Source organism: Oncorhynchus masou, chromosome 5, assembly GCF_036934945.1.
Source record: "Oncorhynchus masou masou isolate Uvic2021 chromosome 5, UVic_Omas_1.1, whole genome shotgun sequence".
Taxonomy (NCBI): domain Eukaryota; kingdom Metazoa; phylum Chordata; class Actinopteri; order Salmoniformes; family Salmonidae; genus Oncorhynchus; species Oncorhynchus masou.
In genome coordinates this window covers 28,466,876-28,489,511 of record NC_088216.1, presented here as the reverse complement: position 1 = coordinate 28,489,511, position 22,636 = coordinate 28,466,876, and the positions used below count along the sequence as shown (strand labels likewise).

General features: G+C 39.8%; 1 protein-coding gene across 1 annotated transcript; it reads left to right on the top strand.

The window, feature by feature from the left end:
- Positions 1–4,507: 4,507 nt before the first annotated feature.
- Positions 4,508–13,071, top strand: LOC135539193 (E3 SUMO-protein ligase CBX4-like). Its single transcript, XM_064965022.1, has 5 exons — positions 4,508–4,806; positions 4,991–5,034; positions 6,035–6,100; positions 7,980–8,046; positions 8,778–13,071. The coding sequence occupies exons 1-5, from the start codon at positions 4,738–4,740 to the stop codon at positions 10,236–10,238; spliced, it is 1,707 nt and encodes a 568-aa protein (XP_064821094.1). The 5' UTR covers positions 4,508–4,737; the 3' UTR covers positions 10,239–13,071.
- The last annotated feature ends 9,565 nt before the right edge of the window (positions 13,072–22,636 follow it).

Below are 22,636 nucleotides of genomic sequence, written 5' to 3'. Positions count from 1 at the left end.
CTGGCATAAAAGCCATTATGAATGAGTCATATGTGTGTTTATTCATTTGAGAGCTTTGTGATGGTCCCTATTTTGAATGACTGAATATCAGAGCCGATGTTTCTTGAATAACCGGAATATTGAAGGGTCAATAGAGATATTCGTCACTCACAGTGGCACATTTGATTCTTTATTCCCATAAGAATGTTCCCCAACCTGGAAATTATTAATTTCACAATTGAAAGTAAGGATTACAATGTGGGTGAAGGACTAAAATGATAGATTTGAATAAAAGTCACTGATCTGAATGACAAAGAACTCCACAGCTACTTGTTTGATCTTCCAAATCGTGATAGTTTATAATAGTTTAACAGGTGTCATTAATTCCAACTAAATTAGCATATAAATACCATGCTATATTATCCAGTTCAGTTAGTCAACGCAGCAGCCAAGACTTTGTTCTCCTGCTTCAACTCTCAAACATTTCTTCATCCCTTCCCCCATATGTCCACCTGAGACTCCTCCTGATTTACCTGTCTGTACAGTCCCTTTCAGTTCTAAATCCCTTTATTATTCTTATCATTTTCCACCATTACATATTTGGACAATAAATTCCTCATTCCTGGTCCCTTCCTCTTGTGTGAACCCTCATGTCTTCTCTCCATACACTTCCCGAGAGTTTCTTGGTCGTAATTTAAGCTCTTCGTCATTTGATCTTTGTCAGGTTTCTTCTCTCTGACACACATAAAGTCAGTTTATTTCCTACGTGTAGGCTAAATGTCATCTTACTCAGATGTCACCCTGTTGTATAAACAATCCTGTCACTACATACTGCCCCTTTTGTAAACTGCCTAGCTCTCCCTGCTCTCTTGCCCACATCCCTTCAAACAGATTCATACATGCAGCAACGATTCCCTTCGAAACCCCTGACCCAAATGCCCTCCTCTTCTTTGTACCTACCCTGCACCCTCCCCTAACCCTGTTCTGAGGGCCATCATTTTCATTTCTGACCGACTATGTCCCCTGTCCTTCCCATTGCTTAGCATAAATCATCTTTCTCCCTCTCCCATACCTAATGTATGTCATTGGATCGTTAATGTAGACCTAATGTAAATGTATGTCTGTCTGTTTCTCAAAATCCGTTCCAGAAAACTAGCCGTTCCAGAGCTAACACACCTCATTCAACTTGTTAATAAACACAATAATAAAACCTCTTTAATTTGAACAATATAGTATGGCTATTAAACCAGAATAGAAAATCTGTACGGTTCTACAAAGAGCCTTTGAGATGATTGAGAAAGGTTCTTTATAAAACCATTTTCCATAAAGGTTCTATAAAGAACCATAAAAATAGAGTTTTACATAGCCTCAAAAAGGGTTCTAACCATAGCGAAATCTTTTTTGGGGGTGCTATATTGAACCTTTTTTGAATGGTCCTTTCTAGAACCTTAGGAAATGGTTCTTTATAGCACCATACAGGTTTTAATTAGAACCTTATGAGCATTGTTCTTTATAGAACCGTCAAAAAAAGGTTGGTTACAAGCCAAAGAACCCTTATTTGGCACTATATAGAACCATTTGTTTTTAGTGGGTATGTTTACTTTTGTTCATTCATTTTGCTCAATACATTTAGTTGAAATCCCATTTGACATATGTAGGCTATGAAGTACATGTCAGGGGTTCAATTAGTTGTTTTATAAAAGCTTGACGTATATAATAGAGGATTTACTTGAAAGGAGGGCATATCACACTACAAGTCTTCTCAAATTCTTTATACAATCTGGCTGTTCATCCCAACAACCATGGCAACTATAGCCTAAATGAAATAGATCCCTCAGTCCATTGTAACCTATTTGGTATACCTTGTGCTGTCAGGAACATAATTCTCTGTCAAGACAAATGAATGACTTTGAAAGCCTTTTTTGCAAACTGTAATTTAAAGTGGTGTAGGCTTTTTGCAGTCTCATGTGTGGTCATCAATCTATGTAAGAATGCAAATCTCCACTAAAACATTGAACCTGAGTTTCACATAGGGTTATTATAGTAAGATGAATCATGCATTATCTCTGTGGGTTAGAGGTTCATCATGTGATGAATTCATAATGTAAACATCGAATTACTGTAGTTGTGGATTGACTGGTTGCATTTATGACATGGTGCGGGATTAGTCTATGATATAATTCTTCCTCAGATTTGTCATTTAGGTCCCTTTGCTGGAATTTTTTACAAGTGACATTGAGCTTTTAGTTACTGAAAGGGTCAGTTCATATGTCGGGGTTATTCTCCGAACTGAATGAGCATCGTATGGAGTTCGCATGGACATGATAGCATATTAATAGGACTGCACGTGCATCACGTTCCCTTGAACCTTTGAAACATGTGCCATGCGCAATTTGAAAGACAGTGGAGTGGAAATTGTGTGGTGGTGTCCATTTTTATAATTCCAACCACATCCATTGTTAAATCTTTAACTGATATGGCTCATAAATTGTAATATTATGCAAAGCCTAAACAAGATAGGTGATACGACAGTCACAGCCTTTTGGTGACATACAAATATAATTAATTCCATGCGTTTATCAAGGGTCAGGTGTTATTGGAGAATACCGTATCTACTAAAATAGAAGGCAAAACTTCGTTTCAACCACGCAAATGGTTTTCATCAAAATAAGTGTATTTGAGTATTGTGGCCCTTGCAGTCAACGGTATGGCTCATTATTTCGAAGAAGATTGCGAATGTTATAGAATTGCTGTTTTATTGCGACCGCTCAAAGCTTGCTCCTCGAGCCACAATGAGAATGCTTTGTGGTCTTTCATTTGAACCTACTGAAAAATAATGAATGTTTTGATAGCCAGCGTGAGTATGGGAGTGATTTTGTGCGCAAATACTCCGGTGAATCTGGTCGTTCAACTCGTTCATTTGATATTTCTCTGGCGTTTTGAGCTCATTGCCTTATAAGGAAAGGAAGTCGTGCCTGTCTGCAATAGGCTGAACATTGCCGCCTGCATGAACTGTTCTCCTTTAACCCTTGCGCTGCTGAATTTTATTTACGTTTAAAATGATACTCGACGCTTGCGCCTTTATACCGAGAACATATAACGAAATAAATAACAATATAGACAAATACCAATACTTTTACAATGTGTAGGCTTACACAATATAACAGATCATTTGATAAGCCAAATATACGTTCGTGTGCGTGTGTGTGCGCGCGTGTGTGTGTACAACCATGCGTGTGCGACGACTATAGCGCACTTGTCAATATGTCCAACCTGTTTTCGTGTTTCAAAGAGACAGCGGGCATAAGAGACACACGAACCATCACCAGCGGCGGTAACTGTGCTGTTGTAAGGTGCAAAAAAAAAAAAAAAAACGCACATTGGCTTTTCTATGTGCCAGAGGTAGGCCCATGCGTCTCTCGCCCAAGTGATAACGCAGCGGCTGGTGCCCGTCAGAGTCGGATGGCAGAAATAAACACGGTGGAAGAAATGCCAACGGGGTTTAAGACCAACTGATGTGACCTACATATCTCTGACACAACCACGGGCCTTTGATGTGCAGAGAAAATTCACTCGATGCCCCGTACCGCGACACTGGCGCTCGGTAATGGTTTTACATATGACCTTGTATTAATGGAAAGGGTAGATATTTATGGAAAATGCCTACCAGCACGAAGCATCCTTGCTCATCCATTGGGTATGTTAGCCAAGTCACCAAGGCGAATAGGAAAGCTCACGTTTATGGATTTTCTTTCAAAGATCCCAGTGTGAAGTCTTTGGAAAACAATCATAAATAATATGGGAAACCCATATTACAGTTATCAGAATCATATGAGGGTGATGATGGTTATTATTATTAGAATGTATAAATTAGATTGGGGAGTGATTAATACGATCTTCTATACCTGATTTAGCTGGTAAATAATGTTTCAGTGTGCATAATGTTTGTTTTCTACCGGGGTTAAATGCTCAGGGTACCATTTATTGATCGGTATCATTCAGTTGTGGGCTACATAGGGCCTACCAGATCCATAATGAACTGTTACATAGATTTATTTTTGGAGTGGGACACCAAAGTTGCATTTCAGTAGGCCTATTGATGATGAGTCACTCACACAATGACATTCACTTAATTTATCCAATCGGTCTCAGCCTTTAATTAAGGAAACCAGGGCTGTGTCCTTTAGAAATAGCTGGCATACACTTGTAACAATTGTGAAAACGTTAATGAATACGTTAACAAATAGGTGACATTAATTAAAATCGGTCGATGGAAATGGGCATGGAGCATAGGCAATGGTAGCCTTGATTCCTTTTTTCATGATTTGCATGACATGCGTAAAAGGCAATAATTGCGTAAAAGGCTAATGTTCAGTCACAATTCCCAATTTGACATATCATAACACATTATTGTACTTTTCATAGCACCCTCTTGCAGTTCAATTTCAACCTACACATCCATGGGCTAAAAGCATGAAACTGCCCCAGCCCCCAAAAGCGCCTCCTCCTCCTGACGTCACATCAATGGCTCTTTGCATGAACTGTTTTCTGCAACCCCTTCTCGTGTGCAAAGCAAAGCAAAACGTATCGCACTGCCGCTGCCAACGAATTCCGACTAGAGTGAGAGGGAAAGAGAGGGAAGATCGGAGCGAAGGGAAATCTCTCGTATCAATTTGAACGACGGAAAAACAGCACAAAAGCGGGCAGGGTGACATTTTCTACAGCCATTGGAAGAGAAACCTTCCCCTTGCATCGAAAATGGAGCTACCCGCCGCGGGAGAGCACGTCTTTGCGGTGGAGAGCATCGAGAAGAAGCGGAATCGAAAGGTTTGAAATCACTTCAAATATATGATTGCTCAATATCAACAAACAGGCTTATTTGGTATCGCTATGCAATATATTGCGTAATTGATGGAAGTAAATTATGTTGTTGTGTTTTTGCAGATAGACAATAATGTCAAAGACCCGCTTATAATCAAATTAACCAATATGTTTTCTCATCTCCGTATAGGGGAGGATGGAATACCTAGTCAAGTGGCGAGGATGGTCTCCAAAGTAAGTTAGCTTTGAAAATACTATAGCCTACTTTAGTACTACCTAGTAATGCAAATTAATATTTCAAGTTTTCAAGTGTGTGTGTGTGGCGCGTGCGTCTTTGCGCGCGTTGAAGTAAATGTTTGATTCGATCGATGGCGCTTAGGATGCCATCAGTAATTTATGTGTTGAGCGAAAATTAGGCAACGTGGGGTAACTACCCCCCCCCCCCCCTGAACATTTTCTAGTGATTAACTCTCAAAAGCTCAAATCTAGGTATCTTATTTAAATGTAATACATCTAATAATGAAGCAAAATGGCATTGCACACCTCACTATTAATATCCTCACTATGAGGAGGTTTTGATGTAAGGTTCCTCTTTTTATTTGCACACCAAATCATGCCCAAACCATCCTACAATAAAGAAAATGACTGTAACTCAATTAAGTTATTTGTAGATGATTTGGACTTGCAATATGATTGTATATATACAATATGATTGTATAATTGTATATCTATAAAAAGCTTATAGATCTAACATCATTTGAATATATATATGGGGGGGGGCAGTTACCCCGGGGGCTTGTTACCCCACATTACCCTAATCACCCTCATGATTCCCATAGAGTAACCTTTTGCTTGTGTTGACTTTGTGAAGTATACTTCCTAGCAATTATTAACACTTTTTATAATGACCTATTTCCAGAGTATAGGCTATACTTTGCTCTTACTTTATTACACATTTATCAATAATATGCATAATGTTTATGTTTTGATTTAGGCCTATTTGGTCAAGACTGACTGCTAACTGTTAACAGCTAACCTGATTACAGAAGTTGCCTAGCTACTTTACAACGGATTCTGTCAGCAACCAAGCAGATGACGGCAACATTTGATATATGGTTGTAGTTTGGTTGATAGAAGGCGACCTCTGTTGATATTAATGTCTCTCTCTCTCGCTCTCTCTCTCTCGCTCTCTCTGTCTCTCGCCCTCTCTCTGTCCTACTTTCTGTCTTAATAGATATAACACGTGGGAACCAGAAGAAAACATTCTCGACCCGCGACTGCTTGACGCTTTCCAGAACAGGTGAGTTTGACAGACTCGATTTGACGAGCCGACCTTGTGTAGTCAATGGGGGTGGGGGGCGCTGCTCTGTGCGTGTGTCTGTGCGTGTGCGCGCATAGCGCACCACTTCTATCCCGTGGTGTGCGTAAAATGTGCCCTAATTGAATTACATTTTCCTATGGCAATGTCAAAACTTTTCAAACCCCTAAAAAGACATGATGCAATCACAAGTTTTTTATTTTTTTATTTATTTAAATTTTTATATAAATCTCAGTAGGCCTAGAATAGCAGTAGGCCTACACAGTGACCACACAAATCGGATTGAAAACATTTTGGAAAGATTGCGTATGACTTACAATTTCGTGGTCGACCATATTGGACAATGAATTGTCCCTATGTGATATTCTTAGGCCTGTAATAATAGATTGATTGATTTTAGTTTGCCCATACCACAATAGGCTATCATCTTTCACAGGCTACATGCTTATGCGGACACCAGGGCCAAATATTCCTTGACTGCATGCTTTGTCTTGTCCCCCATCCCCGCTTCATCTCACCATGTATTGAATGAGGAAGGCACTGGGAACAACATTAGACAAAAGGCGCCCTAGGCTTCTAATAATAGGCGATATTCCTGAAACAACCGTAGAAGCATCCGCTTGAAAACACCGTTGTGCCTTTTCAAGATGACTTGTTTGCTGGACAGGCATTACTGTTAACCGGTAATTGCTAAACCTCCCGTGGGGGTTTCCTGGACGTGAACACACAACTACAACTGCACTATGGCGCAAAACCCATGCAGTGACTCGGCCTGTCGTCTGGGTTTGCTGTCAATCTCTCCCACCGTGTGCGCACACTAGCTTTGAAAAAAGAGATGGGTCACTCAGTAGGGAAAATGTCGACGGAGGGCGGTGTCTGTTTTCGCCATTATCTCTGTCTCTGAACGGGGGGAGTTTTTATTGTAGCTAATTACGTGACTCTCCAGGGGGCCTCACCGGGCAGAGTACCAGGCTATGAAAATATACTGAGTCGCCACAGTAATTAGATGTGCTCAAGGAGGAAGGGTGGGGTGTGGTGGGGGGGGGTTGACATCAGTACTCATTGGGTATTGAATTACTGCTATTGAGAAAGCATGGAAAACAGTGGGCTATAGGGAAAGTATCCTACCCACCAGTTACATGGTCTATAGATGTGTAGTTCATTCAGGCCCTGAATCTATTCCATTCTTATATGGATTGAATGTTGAACTGGAAAACTATTCATTCCATGTGGAAATAATTTTTGGAGTAATGCAGATTTAGTCAGGCCGAAACCATACATTATTTTTGGAGTAATGCCGATCGAGTCAGGCCTAAACCATACATTATTTGACATGAGAAGGACTTTGATATGCAGCAACGCCTGGTAAACAAGTAATAAGGATATATGCCTGTAGACGCTACTCTACATTAAGTATGATATTTGTAATTCATGTCTTGTGGGTTCAGTTAGAGGATCTAGTGGTAAACAGGGGGATGTGACTGAGGGGTATTCCACTGATGTTTCATGTCACCAATTAGGATTCAATTGTGCATGGGATTTTCCCATAAATTACTGCACTGCATTACTGTATTTCATCATTGTTAGTACATCGTCCTTGCATTAGCAATGAAAGTACTTTATTGTGTGTAGTCCCCTTTTGTAGTTAAAGTACTGTATTCTGACCTATACACAGTTTCAATTACAGTGGGGGGGGGGGCAAATCCCACAAATCAGGCCCCTCCCAATAAGATTTGAAATATCAATGAAATGCCCCCCCCCCCCCCCCTGCCTAACTCTGTTACATTATGTTGTTAACTACTAAATAATGTATTATTGTGGATGGTTTGAGTGACATGGTGGTGTTTTCTGTCTTTCACAGGGAGAGATACGAGCAGCTTATGGGATATCGCAAAAGAGGGCCAAAGTCAAAGCACCTGATCGGCCAGGTGAGTCTTCACATATTTTCGAGAGTTGACAATTAACTCCTTGATTACTATACATTTGATCAAATAAATGTTACTATTAATGTTACTATAAGAGATTGAGTACATTTTTGCCATCCAGCACTAAGACCAACACATTCTTTAATTGAGACGGGCTTTATAAGAATTCTAAGTCCTTTATAAGACTACAGAATAGGTGTTAAAATCTGAATGACTGTCATATAGATTAGGGGCACATGCTGTTGATAGGTTAGGGATAGACTGGGTAGATTAGGTCTCCAAAATGTCTTCAATCTTAAAGCAGTGACTGAAAAGTACATCTAGACATCAATCACAAATCGAAAGAGCAAAAGGAACCCCCTCTAGGTAGTGTTTGTTCCTCTCAGGGCGGTGTTGGTGGTAACACATAGGAGGAAGTCAGTGATGGGGCACAAAGCAGTCTATGGCATTCCTTAGAGCTGAGGTCAGAGCGGCTAGAGGAGCCACTCTGAAATGTAACTCTGATGGCCAGGAGGGTGGGAGGGCTGACAAAATATGTATGAAAGGCCCTCACAGAACTAAACACAAGTTTAGAACTAAACACAAGTTTAGGGCTCAGGACTCACTCAAAGGTCATCTAGAGGGCACCATTTGATAATGGCATTTTTCTAACCTTCATTACAGAGAGAAAGTCAGTCAGATAATCATGTCAACAAGATGCTCTATCAGTTAACGAACAGCTGTGTTTTTCTCAGGTCCCGTCCTTTGCCCGGAGATCCAGTGTCCTCTCAGGCCTTCAGGAGACCACCCTGGACGAGGAAAACCGGCAGAAAGTGGACCCCATCCAGACACTGCGCTCGCAGACCCAGCAGTACCAGCTGAACAGCAAGAAGCACCACCAGTACCAGCCCCTGCTGGCCAAGGAGAGGGAGGCCGAGCAGCAGGCCAACGGAAAGAAGAAGCTCTACTACCAGCTCAACAGCAAGAAACATCACCACTACCAGCCTGACCCCAAGATGTATGACAGCACCCAGTGCATGAAGCCCAGGGAGGCTACCAAAGCTCCAGAACTGCCCACCAACCACAGCTGGAACCTGCCTCCCGCACTGCAGCAGAAGTGGGTCCGGGACAAGGACTCTGGCTGCCTAAGCAAAGTCAAGGATATCACCATGGAGCTAAAGAAGCTTCCGGCTCACCTCAACGACCACAGTGGCGAATCGGAGCAGAGCAAGGCCACGGCCAAAGAGGACGCACCGCTGTTGAAGGCCAACGATGTCAGCGACAGCAAGCTGAAGATTGTCAAGAACAAAAACAAGAATGGACGCATCGTCATTGTCATGAGCAAGTACATGGAGAACGGCATGCAGGCGGCAAGGATTAAAAACGGAGATGTGGAAACCCTTGACGAGCCGCAGCCGGACAATGATGATGATGATGCTGCAGAAAATCAACTTGAAAAGATGAGGCTCGTCCAGAAACTGGGTCTCACCAACGGATTCGCGAAAGACTGCAACAAAGACGTTAAGTTACACGCCCTCAACTCAGGATCTAACGGATTTAAGTGTCCTGCTGAGAAGGTCGACTCACCCAAAATGGAGCTTAGTGCGACAGAGCAGCCCCTGAGGCTGACCACCAAACCTAACCTTGCCCCTTGGCCCTTTGAGATGGGGGTTCATAGAAGGACTCAGCCAGTAAACGGCTCTTCTCCAGCCTTCAAACGTCACCTTTCAGAGGCAGACAAGGGCGAGGACCGGGGTGGCTGCAAACGGTTTCTAAACTCCCGGAGTATCAGTGCACCCTGCACTGTGTCCTCGCCGCCTCAGAGCAACTCCATGGACCAAAATGGCCACCATAGCCACAATGGCCACCAGGACTACGACTTCCTGGAGTCTAACCAGGACGAGCCCATGGACCTCAGCTGTGTGAGGTCCAGACGGGAGGCTCCAGTTCCCACAGAGACACAGGTAGCTCCTTCTGCCGAGGAGGAGAAGACTGCAGAACAGACCAAACTGCCATTGGCTGTCACAACAGAACAGACCAAACTGCCATTGGCTGTCACAACAGAACAGACCAAACTGCCATTGGCTGTCACAACAGAACAGACTGTGGAGGAGCAGCCTTTTCCTTCATTCAAGCCTTTCCTTGGGAATATAGTCATCACGGATATTACAACAAACTGTCTCACCGTGACATTTAAGGAATACGTAACAGTGTAACGAAGCTGAAAAAGACGATCTGAGGACGAGGGATTAATAGCAAATGTGTGAATATGTACAAATGTGTGTTGGAACATATTGGTATTTTCAGATGTTTGAATGTAAATAAGAGCCCTTACAGTTTGCATTTAGTGGGGTTGAGATTCATTTTGTTTTGGGTTCCTAACCCTTCTATAATTTGTATGTACGTAGCTTTGGCTATCATTCTCTAAATGAGCCTCAGAGTTTTTGTCATACTTGATGATGTAAGCTTCTAATTGAGTTACAAACTACTTTAGTATATGCTATTTGACACATGGTATCAGGGCTCAGTGAAAAAGCACTTACTCTTGTAAATAATTATTGACTTTTTATAAAGGCTTTATATCCGTTTTGCTTTACAGTCTTTGTTTAACGTCTATATATTGAGAAAGAGAAAGTCTATATATTGATTATCGGTAAATGACACTCTTTCAGTTTATTTGCCTGTGTGTGGTGTTTGTGCACGCAAGTGAATACATTTGTGTGTCAGTGTGTACATGTGTAGTGAGGTTGCAAAAGGATGGGCCGTGTGTGCGCATGTGCAGTACCATTCAAAATGTGGACACAACTACTCATTCAAAGGTTTTTCTTTATTTTAACTATTTTCTACATTGTAGAGTAATAGTGAAGACATCAACACTATGAAATAGCACATATGGAATCATGTAGTAACCAAAAAGTGTTTTAGATTTTAGATTATTCAAAGTAGTCACCCTTTGCCTTGATGACAGCTTTGCACACTCATGGCATTCTCTCAACCAGCTTCATGAGGAATGATTTTCCAACCGTCTTGAAGGAGTTCCCACATATGCTGAGCTTTTCTTTGACTCTGGGGTCCAACTCATCCCAACCCATCTCAATTGGGTTGAGGTCTGGTGATTGTGGAGGCCAGATCATCTGATGCAGCCTGGAGGTGTGTTTTGGGGTCATTGTCCTGTTCAAAAGCAAATTATAGTTCCACTAAGCGCAAACCAGATGGGATGGCATATCGCTGTAGAATGCTCTGGTAGCCATACTGGTTAAGTGTGCCTTGAATTCTAAATAAATCACTGACAGTGTCACCAGCAAAGCACCATCACACCTCCTCCTCCATGCTTCACAGTGGGAACCACACATGCGGAGATCATCCGTTCACCTACTCTGCGTCTCATGAGAGCTAGTTTCATCATAGTGCTTGATGGTTTTTGCGACTGCACTTTAAGAAACTTTCAAAGTTTCTGCATTGACTGAGCTCCTTGTCTTAAAGTAACGATGGACTGTCATTTCGCTTTGCTTATTTGAGCTGTTCTTGTCATAATATGGACTTGGTCTTTTACCAAATAAGGCTATCTTCTGTAAACCAACCCAACCATGTCACAATACAAGTGATTGTCTCAAACGCATTAAGAAGGAAAGAAGTTCCACAAATGAACTTTTTAACAAGGCACACCTGTTAATTGAAATGCATTCCAGGTGGCAACCTCATGAAGCTTGTTGAGAGACTGCCAAGAGTGTGCAAAGCTGTCATCAAGGCAAATGGTGGCTACTCTGAAGAATCTCAAATATAAAATATATATTTGTTTAACACTTTTTTGATTACTACATGATTCCATATGTGTTATTTCATCGTTTTGATGACTTCACTATTATTCTACAATGTCGAAAATAGCTCAAATAAAGAAAAACCCTGGAATAAGTAGGTGTGTCCAAACTTTTGACTGGTACTGTATGTGTGTGTGTGTTTGCAAGATGGACATATTCAAACAAGGAAGATAGAAGTCCATTGCTTGGACAGATCGTGCCATGTGAGATGACAGGGAGAGCCAAACAAACAGGGCCTCCCGGGTCAAACTGCACAAGTCAATGAAGGACCTTGGAGTTAACATGTACTTTGCACTGTTGTAGGCTGGCTGAGGGGGGTGAATGGCTGCTGTGAAGGGGATGGCCTTAGCCTCTTATCTGAGGTTAATGTTTAGGAAGATAGATATTATTGGTTTCAATTATTGTAAATATGTGAAATACCCACTAATATCATTCATTCCCTGTAGTGCTGTAACAATGTGGGATTTTAGATATCAATTCAAGTCCCATTGGCCTAGTTCATGGATATTATTAATTTAAAAAATAATGCTAAGTTTATAATTGATTATATTTATTGTAGCTATTCAACATTAATGAGAAACATGAAGGGACATTGGAAATGATCTATATAGTATTAACTTTAGAAGGCCTTGTAGGCCAACTAACAATCACTTTAAAAGGTCTTGCACATCAACTAACAATTGCATTGAAATGTTGTTAAAGTATTGATGAATTCACCTACATGTCATATTCAGAATGTAAACTATGGGTGATTAAATCAACATTACAGTTAACCCAGGTGGTCTTTAATGTTCAATGCATTTAAGGAAATGTCTGGCTATTCCTTTATTCACGCCGTTTTCTTCACTCTCCGGTATGACTAGATGTACGGAAGTAATTATGAGCGATGTTCTCATAGCCTACACTCTAACGCTCATGAGTTTGATAGGCCATTGGCCTTTTGTGGGCTTATAACACTGTTAATGTTTCAATTGCATTCAGTGTTTTCATTTCAAGGGCATGGTATATGGTATATGGTACCCTAGGCTTGTCTGTAGCCTATTCTGGTATCATCAAAAAACATTGATTAATGGGACCTTCTCAATGTTCTGTTTGAAACCCCTTTGAGCACATGGTTCTTCAAATATGCATTGTAACTGCTTTAAGAGGGACTTTGTTGTTTATGTGAGCAGACTACACTGAAAAGGCTTCTTCTGATGTGTTTTGCAAGAATAAAATTGTAAGAAAGTTATGGGCCGAATCTCTTCTTTTTGGGCTACGTGACTATGCATGATCAGATGTTAGGGTGATACAGATCTACATTGTTTCGAGGGTGTCTTCGGGAGAGCAAAAGACGATGAACTGGGGTCTTGCAACACAATCTTGTCGAAACCGCATGACTTGCTTCTTGCACTGGAGGTTAAAATAGATGCAGTACTAACCTCGCTTCCTGGCCTGCTGCAGGGCTGGCCCTAGCTTTTTGGTAACCCTAAGCAAAATTTTGTTGGGCCCCCCCCACCTTGTGGGCAAAACATTTCAGTGGCCTATTGCCATGTCTTATTCCAATGTAATATGATGAGTGAGAGTGACTAACCAGTGGTTTAAAGTACTTAAGTAAAAATACTTGAAAGTACTACTTTAGTAGTTTTTGGGGGTATCTGTACTTTACTTGACTATTTATATTTTTGACAACTTGTACTTTTACTTCATACATTCATATAGAAAATGATAATTTTTACTTCATACATTTTCCAAGACACCCAAAAGTACTTGTTACATTTTGAATGCATAGCAGGACATGAAAATCGTCAAATTCATACACTTATCAAGGGAACATCCCTGCTACTGCCTCTGATCTGACGGACTCACTAAACACATGCTTTGTTTGGAGCGTGGCCCTGGCTATCCGTAAATGAAAATAAACAAGAAAATGATGCCGTCTGATTTGCTTAATATAATTCATATGAAATGATTCATACCTTTACTTTTGACACTTAAGTATATTTTAGCAATTACATGTACTTTTGATACTTAAGTATGTTTCAAACTAAATACTTTTAAACTTTTACTCAAGTAATATATTACTGAGTGACTTTTGCTTTTACTTTAATCATTTTCTATTAAGGTATCTTTACTTTTACTCAAGTATGACAATTGGGTACTTTTTCCACCACTGTCAATAACTATATTAATGGGGACTCCTGGAGGTCAGGTCCCCCGGGCACGTGCCCTGCGTGCCTGGTCAGTAATTCAACCATGGTTACTACAAGTTTAGATATGGCTAGACTAATTCACCAAAGAAACAAAACATTGGGGAGGTGTGGGGGGTGTTGCTTATGCCTAGGGCCGGCCCTGCCTGCTGAATTGAGATTCTTTCTTGATGCACAAAGGTTAGCAGCAGGCTAGAGAACTCTGTAGACATATGTGTTGGTCACACTCATTATACAATCGTGCTTTAAGTTGTGTCAAAGGAGTTGGGGAAAATGCATATAGGCCTAAGGACAATCACAATCACAGTAACCTAACTTCATGCTATTTTACAATAAGCTCTCCTAGTTTCAGTTGACATCTCCTCCATGGTCAGTTTAAAATATATACACTGCCGCTCAAAAGTTTGGGGTCAATTAGAAATGTCCTTGTCTTTGAAAGAAAAACACGTTTTTGGTCCATTAAAAGGACATCAAATTGATCAGAAATACAGTGTAGTTAAGGATTGGTCCCTTTTTTCCATTTTCACCTAAAATGACATACCCAAATCTAACTGCCTGTTGCTCAGGCCCTGAAGCAAGGATATGCATATTCTTGGTACCATTTGAAAGGAAACACTTTGAAGTTGGAAATGTGAAAGAAATGTAGGCGAATATAACACAATAGATCTGGTTAAAGATAATACAAAGAAAAAAACAACTGTTTATATTTTTTGTACCATCATCTTTGAAATGCAAGAGAAAGGCCATAATGTATTATTCCAGCCCAGCTGCAAGTTAGATTTTGGCCACTAGATGGCACCAGTGTATGTGCAAAGTTTTAGACTGATCCAATGAACCATTGCATTTCTGTTCAATTTTGTATCAAGACTGCCCAAATGTGCCTAGTTTGTTTATTAATAACTTTTCATGTTCAAAATTGTGCACTCTCCTCAAACAATAGCATGTTATTGTTTCACTGTAATAACTACTGTAAATTAGACTGAGCAGTTAGATTAACAAGACTTTAAGCTTTCTGCCAATAGCAGATATGTTTATGTCCTGGGAAAAATGATTGTTACTTACAACCTTATGCTAATCGCATTATCCTATGTTAGCTCAACCGTCCCGTGGAAGGGACACCAATCCCCAATATTGTATGTACAAAATGACTATTGTATGCATGATTGTGTGATGTTTTTATTAGCCAGTCTGAGATATGGCTTTTTCTTTGCAAATCTGCCTAGAAGACCAGCATCCTTGTGTCGCCTCTTCACTGTTGATGTTAAGACTGATGTTTTGCGGGTACTATTTAATGAAGCTGCCAGTTGAGGACTTGTGAGGTGTCTGTTTCTCAAACTAGACACTCTAATGTACTTGTCCTCTTGCTCAGTTGTGCACCGGGGCCTCCCACCCATCTTTCTATTCCGGTTAGAGGCAGTTTGCGCTGTTCTGTGAAGGAAGTAGTACACAGCGTTGTACGAGATATTCAGTTTCTTGGCAAATTCTCACATGGAATAGCCTTAATTTCTCCGAACAAGAATAGACTGACAAGTTTCACAAGAAAGTCTTTGTTTCTAGCCATTTTGAGCCTGTAATCGAACCCACAAATGCTGATACTCAACTAGTCTAAAGAAGGCCAGTTTTGTTTCTTTAATCAGCATAACCGTTTTCAGCTGTGCTAACATAATTGCAAAAGGGTTTTCTAATGATCAATTTGCCTTTTAAAAGGATAAACTTATATTAAGGCCTAATGTAGATATTCCATTAAAAAATGTCGTTTCCAGCGTCAATAGTCATTTACAACATTAACAATGTCTACACTGTATTTCTGATCAATTTGATGTTATATTAATGGACAAAAAAATGTGCTTCTTTCTTTCAAAAACAAGGACGTTTCTAAGTGACTTCAAACTTTTGAACGGTAGTGTATATACAGTAAATGTTGAAGGACAGTATTTTATCTAATTCGTTATTCCAAGCTGACTAAACTCAACTCTATGGTGAAGGTTGTTTCTGATAAAATCCACCAACTCCACCTATTCACGCAAGGTCAATACTTTAACATTTTTTAATTATGAAACGCTTACCTTGTACCTACGTTTGTCATCCGTAGTTGCATGCCTTTCTTTGTACGCTGAAATCAATACTTTTCACGAAAACATTAATCAAATACAACCACTGACTGTTTCCTTGTTGGGATTAAATTCGCACATGCACATTTGTGCTGAGTTTTCATTTTAGAGCAACAGCAATGAGCAAAAAGTCTGTGGTTGTATGTGATTAATGTTTATTGAAAAAGTATGGATTTCAGTAAACAAAAAAAGTCATGCAACTACAGATGACAAACATAGGAACAAGGGAAGCATCTTATAAATGTGCAAAAGTGTTCTATTGACCTTGGGCAAACGGAAGTAGTCAGAGCTGAATTCCACAAAGCCTGGTCTCTACTCAACTCTGGAGTTGAGTTTAGTCAGCTACCTTCTTCCAGGGTACAACCCCATAATCCATGATTGTTGTTCACATGTGAGTAAATTACTGAGTTTCTAGCCTAGGCCTATAAAATCCACCTTGGATGCCTATAGTTTCATTCACAACGTGTATGAAGCTGTCCAATAAAACGGTTTGTCTATATGCAACTGAAGAAAGAAAGCCTATTTATCAACACACATAAAGCCAATGAGGCCTTTGTCGCTTATGTAGGTAATTTGCAAGCATATTCATTTGTTTGGTTGCAATCGGGTGGCTCCACGGGCTTGTAGCCTACTTGCAGAAGTTGGCACAATAATCCCCAAAACAACATTCAATGGATGGCATAATTGATGTATTAAAATTGCTATATAATTATAGGCTGCAGGCCTATTTCCATCGAGATGATTTACCATGGTGCGTCATTGAACCATTTCTATTGAAGGAAGACATTTATACTCCGCCTATAATTCCTCATAAATTAATTTAACCTTGGAAACTATACCGATACAATTAAATATATAGGCTACGCTCAAATAGTTTATACCTTGTAAGTGGGGTGACGCAATGTTTAGCTGATCAGATGTAGGCCTAAGAAGGCTATATGACCCTGAAAAAAAATCCCGATTTTCATAAATCAGTCATTGCCCACAATAATGAGAATTAATAGGGCGAAACAATAATACAGTTGCAAATATCTCGGTCTTCAACTAACCAACTTGATCTGCCTCCTCATGCCAACTCTTCTCCCTGCCAATCCAGTCTCATAAATGATTTTGAAACCTTTTGATGTTACATGAACAACATGGTAACAAATTGTAAAAAGCAGGGTATCTAGTTACAAAGTGACCTGCAAAACCGGGTTTTATGGCATGTTTTGTAAGTCTAATATTTTTTCCGAATTGCAGAGATTGCTGCAATTACTTCGCATGCATCTTTGACATTAATTTCTCCCGAAAAGGAAAACGTGGGTCCTTGCCCTTAGGTCTATTTAAAAAAAAAAGTTTGATTAAAGTTTGGTATACTTTTTGGTCCAATTTGTTTGAAGTACAGCATGTCCTCTCTCTAACCTGCGCGCACACACACACACACACACACACATTTGCTAAATCACAGGAAATCTATTTATTATAGAAGCATTTTCCATACTGGATTGGAGCGATGATATTTGTTTGTTATTTTACAATGGCACTGAACGTTTTCCCATTCATAAATCCATCAGCTGTTGCTGTGTATTTCCTGGTTGTTTGTTCATGCATGATTCAAATGTAATTGTTTTGTCTATAAAGCCAATGTTTCTGTGTCCCCTACTTATTTGCCAGTGTTGACAAACAAATGTTGACATTCTGGTTTATATGGTAGCCTATATAGGCTATGCCCTGCATTTGTCACAATGCTAAGCTAATTTATGTGGGAAAATATGACAAATGAGCTCATCCTGTGGCCGATTTATCATCTGTCTTTCCCTATTTGTCATTCAGTTTTTTATATAGTAGATTTACAAACGCAACTAGGGACAGTGTAAAGAGTGTGAATAATTCAAGTTAAATTATCATCAACATGGCGGACTGACTGTAAATAGAGTCGTCGCAGATGCACAGTCGAGAGAGCAAAAGTTGCCCTTAGCCCCTACGCCTCATTGCGAAACTTCAGGGATGATGTGTCACAAAAACCCATCGGCTTGTTAAACCACAATCGCAGTGCAGAAGCCTTTATTCTCGACCATTTTATTTAATTCCATTGCCGCGGAGCCCCCGAATAAAAAAAAACTGCTTTCGGCACCTTAACGCGCGGAGAACGAGAGAGAAAATGGCTGTCTCTTTTAGTCTATCCATCTTATTTTTTTATCGAGGTTTTAAAATGGGCGCATGTGACAACACCGAAACGGATGTCAATTAAATAAACGAGATAGCTTAATGTTACGAGGTTAATATCTGTAGCCTAACTGTCTGGAGACTATAAAGTAAAAAACGTTACCAGCCTGCCAACGGAACAAACCCAACCCATTTTGTCAAGTGTTGTATATGTGGCAATATAACAAAACTATGAACGTTTGCTTTATCATACTACATTATTAGATAAATCATGTTCTTGTTGCCTCCAACCATAGAGATATAGATATATTTTATAACACCCCTATCCGCGAGAGCGTTGATCACTTTTGGCAGTCTATTTCAGTCATCTCAAAATGTTTACACATGTTGTTGTTTCTTTTGCAACCAATGTTACTTAATTTAGGCCTATACATTCCATTCTCTGTAAATTGTTCCTATGGGAATTGTATTGTTCTAAATGATGTTTGGAAAGGATTGACATTATGAATATGCTCGTCATGGTAACGCGCTGGGTCTTGTGGATTTCATTTGTTTGTAAATCAAATTAAACTCAGTGACATTTTGTACCATTTTTTCTTTTCACAGATACTGGCCTTGTAATTTATACAATTAAGCTCTATCGAAACAAACAGAAGTTGCCGATGCCTCTTTCCCTCCCTCTGCGCACACATTCCACATCCCTCCTCTTTATCAACAAAAAGTGTAACCTTGAACTTTTGTGTTGGCACAATTGTGTGGAAGGCAATGTGATCTCGGTTAGAGGCCTAATGAAAATAGCCTGAAGGTCTTGGTTATAGATGTGACGTCCTTTAATGACCAACTGGACGAAAATAAAGGTGACATTTTAATTATGTCCGATGCAAAATGAGAGATCTGTTGGCCAAGCTTTTAGACAACTAGCGCTAAGAAGTTGTGTTGTTATGCAAATCTCACAAAAATAGTTGATAAGCGCAGAGGACTTGAAATGCATGATGCATGTGTGCGATGGTGTGCGTGTGTGTGAGAGAGAGAGACAGAGAGAGAGAGAATGCGTGTGTGCGTGCGTGCGCGCGTGTGGCAAGTATGTGTTCGCGTGTCTGCATAGGAAACGATACATTAAGATTCGTTCTTCCCCTTGTGCATGATGTTCGTTTTTTTTTAGCTTTGCTGAGCGCTGGGTAATGGCGGTTGCCCAGATACGAGCGAACCAATAATCTTCTAACAGGTCGACCATGCACCCATATATGGCTGCAACCACTGCTGCACTGCAGTCGCGCGGAGACCAATGCTTACCCCTTAAAAGGAGTCCAGCAGCCCGTTTTCCTCCGGTAAAGCGATGCACAAAATTCATTACTGGCATCATGTTTGCCTGTGGAAAAATAAAAGAAACAAAATGAAAACCTAATGTTAATGCATATGACGAATAATAACATGAGGGACGGTTCAATAGCCCGTATAGCCTATTTTCTGCATGTCTTTGTCTTGTACCGCTTCTATCCCAACAGGGATTTTGAGAGCATTTACATTAGGAAATGGCTTGTAATTGACTAGATGTTGATGTGTTTGCATGGACGTCGTCATGGGCCTAATTGATATCATAACAAACAATGCAATAATATGCATTGATTGGGAAAGAGGGGGTCCTTTGTTTCAACCATATGCATTGCAGCTTATCCAATGCAGCCTGTCAGCGCAATATTGCCATTAGCCTATTGTCATTTCCAATGGATCAAGATTGACCTATAGGCGTCTGATTAAGCTGTTTCGTGGTTTAGGCATGCAGTCAGCATTTGAGATTTGCTTTGTGTTACAGGCTGCATGGACCTGCATGTCTCTAAGCTTTAGGGTGGTCCGCTATGAATTAAAACGGACATGCATGCTACACTGAAACAACCATTAGGCTATCTCAGTTAGATTTTTCAATTATACGTTAGGCCTACCTCTTCTCTCCCTTCCCGTCGAGCAATCGGAAAAGGGTATTTAAGTATTGTTTATTAGTCAAGGTCTGTGATTTGAAATAGATTATGGCTGGGTCTATCAGGGAAACAATGTTATAATAGGCCTATATGAATTTTCTCCTAAACTAGTTACTCACGACGGCCAAATGGTCCCAGAGAGTAAAAGCCTATAGACTAGAAGTATAAGATGAAGGCTTTCGTGATCTTTGCAAGCTTTGACAATGTAAACGTATTGCAATGAGACAATGCCAATACCAAAGTTGTGGAAAACGTTGTCGCTCCTCACACGTGCAAATAAACTTTGACCCTAATAAAGGCCGACAGCTGAGATAGATTTGAATCAATATACTTTTTGCCAAATAGTTGTGCTTCCATCTCAACTCATGTGTTGTCCTTAACAGCAATTGATTAGCCTATCTGATATATCTTTATTTATATGAATAGGCATAGGTCAACCTAATTAGGACATTATCATTCATTTAAGCCTATATTCTTAAATGGAATGATGTTTGTGTTAAATTAATGCCAGTTTGTTCGTGTAATTTAGTTCATAATGTAGGCATAATGTATAAACGTTTTGGGAAATCAATCTGCACTTTTGGAGTTTGTTTTCTTTAAGAGAACTTGGCGATGAGGTCTGAATTAATATGAAGTTTCAAGAGGATATGATTATCTTATTGTTAGTCCTCAATTAAATATATTTGCGAATGATTTGTATATGTGTGATCAGCCAAATAGCTGTCAGGTTAAGAAGATCAGTTTATCGGTCAATTGCAAACAAGGTTCAACCGACATGTGACTTCTGCTTTTAACCCAAGCCCTTCATATAGGCCTTCGGGTTTTGTGGAGAGGTGCAGGGGACTGCCACACTTACCACACTGGGCGCCCGGAGAGCTGTTGTTGTGGGGGGTTAAGTACCTTGCTCAAGGACACAACAGCAGGTAATGGAATCTAGGATTTGATAGGCCTACCAGCAAGCCTCCGGTTGCTAGCTCACTTCCCGCCAGACCCGGGATTCTAACTGGCAACCCTCCAGTTGCTTGCTCGCCTCTAACCGCTAGGCTACCTGCCGCCAATCAATTGGTGTTGTGAGTTTAACCATTAGTTGAATGCATTGCAAAGTCATGTATAAACAAATTAATGCTCTGACAAAAAAATAAATCGAATTGAAAGTTTGACAATAGTTCAACACACGGGACATGATTGAAATGGACCTTTTCTGATCCGACAGGTATGCTGTTCATTTGAATCTGTGCTATAATGCCATAGAAATAATATTGAAATAGTAATGATAATACAGATAATAACAATAATAATGATATGATAATTATTAGTAGTATTAATAATTAAATAAATAAACAATTACAATAAATATGTAGGCCTATCCAATTAACAATAATGATAAATACAAGGATATTAGTATTATTATTATTATTTGATCTATTTTGGTCTGACAAACCTCTTTCTTTTACAAATGGACTATATTTTTCACATACCCCTTCAGTTGTTGCTGTAACGTGGATAAACGTATTAGGTCGAGCTGACTGATTTATGCTTCATGTGTAAACAACAGGATGGCGTGATTTATTACACGTGTCTAATTATTTGAGCAGATCGTAATGAAAGTAAGCTAATTATTTAAAGCACCTATTTCAAGTCAGCGACCATTTTCCGATACTGAATGATTAGAGACCACAAATGACAATATTTTACGGTTAGTTTTAAGTGACAGATTCGTGGAAATTATATACCTAAATATATCTCTTGTTGAGTGTTGAAAATATGTTGATTAATTGAGGCCCATGAATAGGCCTACAAGCTCTATTCTAAACTTTTATTTTTCTATATGAAGCCTAGCCCTGCTCAATTAATTAGGCTACATAGACCTACACTAACTTAAACAATAGGCCAATTTCTGTTTTGCACATCTTTTTGGTAGGCTATAATCATATTATTTTCCGATTAGTCTAAAGTTTATGTTCAGGTTAATTCATTTGATTTGAGATCCTACCTAATAATTTGATGGTAATCGCCTAGTCAAACACTTTAAATGCTATAAATTAGGTAAATACCTATGACTAGGCTAACTGTGCAATGTGTTCTCTGATCCCCACATTTAGATATCTTCGACTGTGTTCGTTGAATGAAGTCAAACCTGTATGGAAACTGTAGCTTAGGTTTAAACGAATAGCCTACTGAATGGAGACTATAATTGACACCATTTATTTAAAGAGACATAAATACAAAACTAAAACGTCAATTTGTATTTATTTCACCTTTATTTAACCAGGTCAGCTAGTTGAGAACATTTACAACTGCGACCTGGCCAAGAGAAAGCAAAGCAGTGCGACACAAACAACAACACAGAGTTACACATGGAATAAACGAGC